Source organism: Tribolium castaneum, chromosome 8 (assembly GCF_031307605.1).
Source record: "Tribolium castaneum strain GA2 chromosome 8, icTriCast1.1, whole genome shotgun sequence".
Classification (NCBI taxonomy): domain Eukaryota; kingdom Metazoa; phylum Arthropoda; class Insecta; order Coleoptera; family Tenebrionidae; genus Tribolium; species Tribolium castaneum.
The window spans coordinates 992,858-1,002,904 of record NC_087401.1 but is presented as its reverse complement, the minus strand read 5'-3'; the positions used below and the strand labels follow the sequence as shown (position 1 = coordinate 1,002,904).

General features: G+C 36.2%; 1 protein-coding gene across 1 annotated transcript; it reads left to right on the top strand.

The window, feature by feature from the left end:
• Positions 1–980: 980 nt before the first annotated feature.
• LOC135266897 (histone H4) lies at positions 981–1,815 on the top strand. The gene has a single exon (XM_064358339.1). It carries the CDS (start codon positions 1,195–1,197, stop codon positions 1,504–1,506), a length of 312 nt encoding a protein of 103 aa, XP_064214409.1. The 5' UTR covers positions 981–1,194; the 3' UTR covers positions 1,507–1,815.
• Positions 1,816–10,047: the final 8,232 nt, after the last annotated feature.

The following is a 10,047-nucleotide window of genomic DNA, read 5'->3' as shown; positions in this document are numbered from 1 at the left end:
ATTGACGGGACCATGCAGGGTGGGAGCCTTGGCAGAAGGGGCATTTGGCTGTAATGACGGTGCATTTGGATGGGTGATGAGATTCGGGGCATTTGGGGCAAATGGGTTTGTTGGGGCAATCATTGGGGCCATGACCCAGTTGGAAGCATTTGGAGCATTGCAGTGGAGTTGGGGGAGGTGGATGGGAGACTTCGCAGTCGTAGACGCGGGAAAAGATGGTGATGCCTTGGGTTAAAAGGTGATCTATTGTGGGTTTATCGTCGGAGATGACGCGGATTAATGGGGTGGGACGATTGGTTTTTTTGGAGATAATTCTGTGGAGGCGGTTAATTTTGAGGATTGGGTTTTGGTTCATGATATCGGCTTCGGTAATGTCGTGTTCGACGCTGCGGATAACAACGGAAAATGTAGGGACTTTTGGGAATGGGGTATTTAGGGATTTTTTGTTAATAGGGTCGACAGTTATGTTGGCATCACCGGATGCGGTGCGGAATTGATTGATGATGGCTGGGGTAATGGGGGCAGAAGTAATTAGGAGCGCGGTTCGGTTAAAATTGACTTTCAGGGTTAAGATTGATCTGAGGTTAATTGTTGTGATTAAAAAAGAATAGAATGATTTTTGGGTAGCAATGTGTTGGGGCAGGTTTCGGACGGTATATTTGTATTCTGACTCGGAAACAGACATGCTGGATTCGCGAGAGGAGATTGGGGATACGGGTTTGTCAAGGGTTTTGTTGATGGGAGAGCGGGAGCGGGAAAGGATTTGCATATTTTGCATGTTGGAGGAGGTAGTGGCGGTAGCGAAGGTTTGGGGAGGAGGTTTTGGTGTTTGATGTTTAAGTAAATCGGCAACAGACTCACCGGATTTTTTCTGCTTGGTCGCAGGGGGCTTCAGCGTGGGCTTCGGCTTGGTCGAAGTCGCTTTGGGGGGAGCGAGACGATGAGACATCTTCTCGCTGCCAGATCACGACTAGAATTGGGCTGCAACAAAATTTTTCGCCGTATTTTATTAACTAGGGTGACACTATGCGTTATCTGATTGGTCAAAAAAGTAACTTAAGAGGCGGAGCGAAACTAAACTATAAAATGAGTTGACTAATCTGGCGAGCAGGTAGTTGTTTTCGACGAAGCAGTCAAATCTGTGTCGTTTTCTTTTGTGAAACAAAGCTTAATTTGAATCAATAATCATTCAAAATGACCGGTCGTGGCAAAGGTGGAAAGGGATTGGGAAAAGGTGGAGCAAAACGTCATCGTAAAGTTTTACGTGATAACATCCAGGGCATCACGAAGCCCGCGATCAGAAGATTGGCACGTCGTGGAGGAGTGAAACGTATCTCCGGTCTCATTTACGAAGAAACCAGAGGTGTCCTGAAGGTATTCCTCGAAAACGTCATTCGTGATGCCGTCACCTACACCGAACACGCAAAACGTAAAACCGTCACCGCCATGGATGTCGTTTACGCTTTGAAGCGTCAAGGGCGTACACTTTACGGTTTTGGCGGTTAAGTTTTTTTTATAACCTATGTTTTATCTATGAGACTACGAGGCGACGACAATACCGGTATACCAGCATTGTTTGGTTTTTATGTTTCTTCCTCATCGTTAGTTACATCAATCTACTCTCTACTATTCATCGCATTTTAATTTTCGACGAAAAAAAAACGGTTCTTTTCAGAACCACAAAAATATTTCTAAACAAATGAAAAAAGTACGTATCACAAGGCTCTCAGTTAAACCACCAGTATAATAAATGTTTGATTTCCAAACTGTTTTTATATTTCTAGGAAATGTAACAAATAAAGTTGTGTGGTTTTTATGACTTTGTTGTTTAATCAATCGTATGCTTTTCCTTAAAGGGATGAATTTTGACTTTTCAGAGATAAATAATAATTACCACTAAAGAAAGAAAACATCAAAGCCTAACCGATATACATGGATTAGCTAGCCCCCCACCGGCGCGGCGTGTAGCTCGCCGTCTAGGAGAGGCAATAAAAATTTACCTGCTTTTAAACTATTAAGAAAATAAAACATCTTGAGTGCTCTTTTTTTTTTAAATCGTGCAATAAATTTTTGCCAAGTTTTATGTAACTTTAAGTAGGTATGTTTATTTACTCTTTAAAAAAAGTTTGTGATTCTTTTTTTTATTTGTTAAAAAAATGATGGCCCTGAGAAGGGCCGATATTATTATTTTTTTGTAGCTTGCTGCTTCTCACAGCAACTAGAGAGACAACAGTTAGCTGTTTATGGTTTCTTTTCGGTTTTTTTCGGCAAAAGGACCGCCTGGATGTTGGGTAAAACACCACCTTGAGCGATTGTCACACCGGAAAGGAGCTTGTTTAATTCTTCGTCATTTCTGATGGCCAATTGAAGATGACGTGGAATAATACGAGTTTTTTTGTTGTCACGAGCAGCATTTCCAGCCAATTCAAGAACTTCAGCGGCAAGATATTCCATCACAGCCGCCAAATAAACTGGAGCACCGGCACCGACTCGTTCGGCGTAATTACCTTTACGAAGTAAACGATGTATTCTTCCAACAGGAAACTGAAGACCGGCCCTGCTCGAACGAGACTTGGCTTTTCCTTTTACCTTTCCTCCTTTTCCACGTCCAGACATGTTGATATGATGGTGGTTTTCGTAGTTTATGGAAAAGTCAAAATAAACTATAAGAATATGCTGCGCGTATAACTTGTATGCTACAACTGCGACTGCGAATGACTAAAGTTGCGTTTCTGGCTTCGTATTTATACGGTTACTTATAGAGAAGTCGTATTTCTGACTGGATGATTATACTAAAAGGTGGGGTCTTGATTCGGAGTAAATTCGTATATAAAACATTTTTAACAAGTAGTGCACCATGATTTTAACTTGAACTTTCAAGTTGACAGGTATATTTTGTGTTTGTTGTGCGTATTACAGTTCGTTTGTGTCGTGTTTTTTTTTTCTTTATTAAGATTAGAAATATTAAAAAATATGCCACCAAAGACAAGCGGTAAAGCAGCGAAAAAGGCTGGAAAAGCTCAAAAGAATATTTCGAAGAGCGACAAGAAAAAGAAGCGCAGGAGGAAGGAAAGCTATGCAATCTATATTTATAAGGTATTGAAGCAAGTACACCCCGATACCGGTATTTCGAGCAAGGCGATGAGCATCATGAACAGTTTCGTTAATGATATCTTTGAACGGATCGCCGCTGAAGCTTCTCGTCTTGCGCATTACAACAAGCGTTCGACGATTACGAGCCGGGAAATTCAAACAGCGGTTCGTCTCTTGTTGCCTGGTGAATTGGCAAAGCACGCAGTCTCTGAAGGTACCAAAGCCGTCACCAAATACACAAGTTCAAAATAGAGAAGTTTTTTCTTTCATCGTTTAAAAAGAAGAAAAAAATGAAATCGGTTCTTTTCAGAACCACAATTAACATTTAAAAGTAAATAAAATTTGTTTCATTAAGTAAAAAATAAATCTAATGACCGACCACTCAAATCTAGATTTTTTTTTATCAATCGAAGCTCTTTTTAAATTAAATTTAAAATGAAACAGCAAAAACAAATTACATCGGTAAAAGTGCGACGCAAAAGAAATCAAGAAATAGCAGGAAAGTAACATCTCGGATTAATCAAATTCTTAACTCTCTTTAGTGTTTCTTCTATATGTCTTAATTTCATTTTTTTTAGTTATTACATTACAAACAATACTACATATTCTGATACGAATTCAATTTCACCTGAGGAATCGGAACCATTGGTTCTTCATTCCTGAACGCACCCTGGGCAGCCATGCCATGCCGTGTTGCCTTAGAAAAAAAAGAAGACGGCGCTCCGGGTTTTCCCCCGAAGTTATCCATTTGATGGAATCTGAAAGGAGCAGCGACGAACTCTTAAATTAGAAATTTAAAAAATATTTATAACATTCTCTCGTTTGTACATCCTTTTTAGTTTAATATTTAGTATTATATTTGGGTGCATAATTAAGACGCGGATTTCTTAAAATAAGTATAAGTTGTTGTGCTGTCATTTATAATTATTACATATTATAATGTCTATATTAGCAACGTAAGGTTGACGTTTCTCCAAAACTGTCACTTTGTCGCTTTAAAGCGACATAACTGAAAAAAATGCTTGTTCTCCCATTTTGTTTATTTTTTATTATTATTATTATTTTTTTTTTTTTGAAATCAAATGTCCAGTGATTTTTGTAACTAGCTATAGTTACTAGTAACAACGAGTAAACAGAAAATAAATAATTGCCAATTTTAATAAATTGTTACATGGTTTTGTTCTGAATATTATGGTATATTGTTAATACTTGGAGATTCAGAAAAAGTTTTGTGTATGTGTGTTGCGAGCGCAAATTTATATTGTCGATTTTGAGAAAATGCTTCAATCGACAAAGGTACAACTTTGCGCTATTAATAGGTACACTAATAGTTATTATTAATAATTATAAAAAATAAATAGATCAATAGTACTTTCCTCAAAGAAATTAACTAACAATTTATTATAATAAACAAATCTTTTATAGTAGATATCTACCCTAAATGTTTGTTATAAATTCGATTTATAAAACTATATACAAGAGTGGAATGATTAATTTATGGCCTCACATAGAAAACAATAATTTAGCAAAACAATTTTTTGATTACTTTTTACTATAACTACCTTTTTATTACATACACTTGGTTAATCGGGGTTTGGAATCCCATCCATGTGGGTCAATTCTGGTAACTTTTTAAACCAAGTTTTTTAGAGCTGTGATATCTTGAAAATTTTCGTTATATTTTTTCCAGTGTATTTTTTTCTTAAATTGGAAAATAGACTAAAATTTACTTTTTTTAAATTGTCGTATAAAATCTAAAGAATTGCGCTAAAACAGCTCCTTACATTGTTCAGTTTTCGTTTTTCCGGCGAGCTTCTGTGCTCAGAAAATGTGTTTTTGTCAATTTTTTCCCATACCCAAAACTTGATCAAAGATATAATGTGTTTGCTATTTTAAAATTATTAATGCTTGAACTATCTCAGACAACTATTATTTCTAATCTTCCAATATCTTTTTATGACATTTCTACAGGAGAAGCATTCTTAGATTTTCTTGAACTTGATGCATTCTTAAGATTTGTATGGTTTTTTTAAATGTCCAAAATACACTTTCAACCATACTAGGCAATGAAAAAGGTATATCTAATGTATAGAATCTAAGCCACCCATCTCAGCCACTTGACCTGACCTGACCTGACCATACCGTCAGGAGTGAAAGCTTATTCTTTTTCTCCAGGAATTAGCGCCTCCGTTCTTAGATCGTGCACGCTGGTTTCCAAGACATCTTCTGGCCGCCTCCTACGGCAGATGATCTAGGTCCCTCAGCGGGCATTTTTCTACGTCTTTTCGTTTACGAAGAATCAGAGCTTTTCGAACATTGATTTCTTCCTTCTTCCCCCATTTTCTTAGTTTTATAAATCTCCTCTGTAAATTTCTGTACTGTTCTCCAATGCTCATTGTTCTCGAGCATTTTTTCAACTAGATTATCATGTATAAGTTTATTACTTATTTGTAATTCCCACTTCTATCGAATGGCATCGCGTTGATAAAACACATGTTTTCGAAAAACACATGTTCGGCTGTATCTTCCTCGTTGCAGTATACACAGCGGTCATCATCTGCTCGATGCATACGGTGTAGATATGACAGAAAAGCCTTATGTCCTATTAAAAACTGTATTAGGTAGTAATTTACCTGTCTCACAGGTTTTCTCCTTTCCATCTACCGACTTATGTTCGAGATAAGACGATGCGATGCGTCCATTTTCTTTTGGAACTGTTGTCCCATCTGGCTTGCCATGCCGTGATAGATTGCTCTATCACTTTATGCTTGTTGCCTGTTCTATCAAGTACCTTCCTACTGTCTTTAATTTGAAAGGCGATAGAAGCCAGAAGCGACCTCTGCTATTATCTGAGGGGAAATGCTTTTACGCATACCAGACTAGGTCTGGTTATGTGGGACTCGGTCGGTAAATGTGCAAGCCGACAATACCCACTAAAACCCCTCGCGTCACCTTAGGGATCGGAACCATTGGTCCTTCATACCTGAACGCACGCTGGGTAGCCATGCCGGTTTGCATGGCGCCAGAAGAAAAGAAGAGGGCGCTCCGGGGATTCCCCCGAAGTGATCCATTTGATGGAATCTGAAAAGAGCTGCGACAGATAAATGTGGCAATGACATTTGATGCTTACCAGATTCGGAAGATCTGAGTGAGAAGGCATTTTTCGATCACAAGAGAGCCATCCTTGGCCTCTTGCATCTGGACGGACCGTTTTCGTCGTAGTCAACGGCCTCTCGCACCAGGGGGTTCGGGTGGGCTTCCGCCTTCGAAAAGGCTCGCTCGGCGGTCTCACGGAAGAATTCCTCCATCGTCGGCATCTTCGCCTCTCGGTGCAATTGGTTGTTGCGAACAAACCACGGGGCGTTGAATGCTTGACGGAGAAATTTGTTTTGGAAAGTTTGTAACTTATGCATCCGAGTCTTACAGGGCGCGAACGCCCAAGCCACAGAAGCATAAGTCATGGTAGGTCGGATCACTGATTTGTACAACAAGAGCTTGTTGTCAATTGACAACGCGCTCCGCCGACATACGAGAGATCTCAGCATTCCCGTGGCTATCTTACCCTTCGCGAGTGCGTAGTCAAGATGTGGGCCGAAGGAGTTTCCTCTGCACACTTATAAGTTTTTGCTTATATTTCTTCATTTTCAATACCCCTCTCTAATACCCGACCCGACCCGACTCGACTCGACTCGACCCGACCCGACCCGACCCGACCCGACCCGACCCGACCCGACTTGACCCGACCCGACCCGACCTGATCTGACCTGACCTAACCTGACTTTATCTTCTTAACTCTATACTTGTACTTGTACAATTATTCTCAAACCTTAAACAGATAAATAAAATAATATCTTACTATGATAATTACGTTTAGTCATAGGTATACGGATAGGGAATCAAAAGCTTTGTTCACGATAGCGATCGATGAGCTTGTTCTGGCATTAATTGCATGCACAGTACATATGAGAGAAAAACCTGAACTTTTAGTTACAGGCCGTCGTTCACGGTCGAGAATATAACCTAGATACCGGATCAGTTCAGAACCAGTCCAAACGATCTTCATGTTCATTCGATCAAAGATTTTTAGTTCTAGACTTGCGCAGTTGACGAAAGCGGTTTTGTCTTTGTTACTCTCGTGTTTTGGTGCTTTACTGTCTATTTTATTATTGAGATTTATTTAATATATTACTAAATCGAAATTATTTGTAAAATAACTTTTGTGAATGTGAAAATGAGTAGTTTTTTACATTTTACACTTTTTTGTACCAATGTTTCTCTTTTATAATTTTGTGATAATTTTTTGCGGTTTTCCGATTTTTAAACATTTACTGCATACTTGACAACGGTATATTATTGTTTGTGGTAAACGATAATCCATAGCTGGTTCAGAACCGCACATGCGCTTTAAATGAGTCTTGGACTAATTTAGGATTAGTCCTAAATATCCTACGCAAACAAAGCTAATATTATTAGTACAGAAGCTTTAATATTGGAAAGTAAAAACAAAACAAAAAAATAAATGTAATAGAATTAATAATAACTGATTAAAACAAAAAAAAAGTATTTATATTAAATACTTAATATACTTCCAAATGAAAAATAGTCAAAAAATGACAATTTTATGACAATGCTTAAAATGTTAGTTGCCTGATCTAGAAAATTTACGCATCTTTATTAGCTATAATATCTACAGATAAAGAAAACCATGTTTACTAATTTTTAAAACAATAATGAATTTGTATAAATCTATCTTATTCAAACAAATATTTCTCGATTTTTTAATAAACTTATTTATTAATTATCCTCTTCAATTTTAAAGTAACTCGGTGGCGTTCTGTAATGACTATTTCAATTTTTGTTAATAAAATAAAAATTTGTAACAAATATTATTTTTTTAAATATCTTCAAATTAACACTATAAATATTTTTTATAAAAAACATATTTGTTTCATCAAAAGTTGTAAATTTTTTATTGATTCAATAAAGTCTACAATACTTACTCGGTTTATGAATTAAGTAGATCAGCAGACAAATGATCTAATATTTATAAACATTTGGCAACATTTTAATTAACTTCTTTGACGTTGTGTGCTTAAGAATTAAAAAAAACCAGATTAAACTTAAACTATCTATATCTAGTAAACTTAATCTACTTAATCTATCAATCTGTCTTTCTATCATATTTAAAATTTTCATTTTGTATATGACTTTTTTTACTTCAAATCACAAAAAAAAACAGTTAGAAACACGTTTGTGCTTAACCAAAACATTACATACTTTTTTTTAATCTAAATGCAAAATAGATTATGATACGCCACGTAAAACGTTTCGAGAATTTAATCTTAGTTATTGTTGAAACATGCAATCAAATATTCGGTTCATATATCAAAAATCATCCAAATTAGTAAAAATAGATTTCTACCAAATTTCTATCTAATTGCGTAGGCAAATAAATAAAAATATTTTAGTGATAATTTTTAAATTATCTTCCAAGTTATAATTATTTTTATTTTATACGCGCGCGCCATTGTCGACATCGAAGGAAAGAGTTTCCTATTATCTAGGTATTATTAATTTATTAAAAAGTACCAATTTATTATTGAGTGCAAGAGAGAGAGAAAGAGACAAACAGACATTAGGTATATCTGTTTTAGTAGAATTTACAATTTGTGAAGTGTCACTTGAAAAAAAGCATCTCATATAAACGAAAGAAGTAAACTACATTGTCATCTGTTGTTGTTGTTGTTGTTGTTGTTGTTGTTGTTGTTGTTGTTGTTCTTTTCTATAATAATTTTGGTTCCAAGTTGAATTTTGGTTTTTACTTTAGGTAAAGAAAAACAAAACAGTAAGATGCAAACAAATAAAACCAAAGTATATTTTAACGTGTATAGGTTGGTAACTAACTACCTACATATTCTTCACTATAACACATTTTTGTGTTTGTGTAAAGTGACAGAATTTGTATTACGTAGGTGGATAGAACTAACTATTGAAATTGAAATTGAAATACAAAATTGATAAGTTTAAAAATAGTTTTCAGTGAATGTTGCTAATAGTTAGAACGTATAGATGACAACGCATTGCAACGAAACGAATCAAATTTGTTTCTATTTAGAAATGCATTTTATTTATAAAATAGAGTATTGTACAATAATGAAACATCGGTAAAGTTATAAGTATACTAAAACAACAAATATTAATAAAATAAACGTTTTTATTGTGACATTTTCTATCATACAACAGTTTACATCAAACGTTTGCATCTTCGAATGTTTTTTGAGATTTCGTTGTTTTTATCAAGACCAAAGTATAGAAAAAACTTTTAGAAAACATAAACAACTATTTTTTTTTTAATGTTTGCATTCAATGTACCCTAATGACTCCTGGGGCCCGTCATCTTCCAAAAAGTTCCGGTTTCGTAGTTGGTTTCGTTTCGTGCATCGACTGTTTTGAAAGAATTTTTCCGCACAAAAACAAAAGTATTTAAAAAAATTCTTATTGGCATTCGGTAGAGGATAGATTAGACTTTCGACAGACCAAAGACCAACTTTTCACGTTTACCCAGTAAGTATCTGTCGACGACGTCGCAGTTTGATGTTCTCTTTAACCGCGAATAAGTCGTCGGTACGGCGAGCGTCTGTAAGGACGTCACTAGGTCCTGAGAATAGTCGTTTCGTTGATATAAATTTCAGAATATATAGGAAAAATCTTTTTTTCAAAATTGGTTTTGTCGTCGGCTCGAAAACATTGACGATCGTCAAAAAGGAACGATGTCATCACGCCAAAGTCTAGTGTGAGGCCCCGATAATTTTAATGTTGGCGAGCGTGGTGTTTGTTTAGTCCGCGGTCGGGTTTATTTTCTAGGCAATAAAAACTTAGTCGTGGCGCGAAAATATCTTTAGTTTGAGCGCTCGTGTATTCGAATTGTGTTGGTTGGTTCGTTTAGGTTTATAT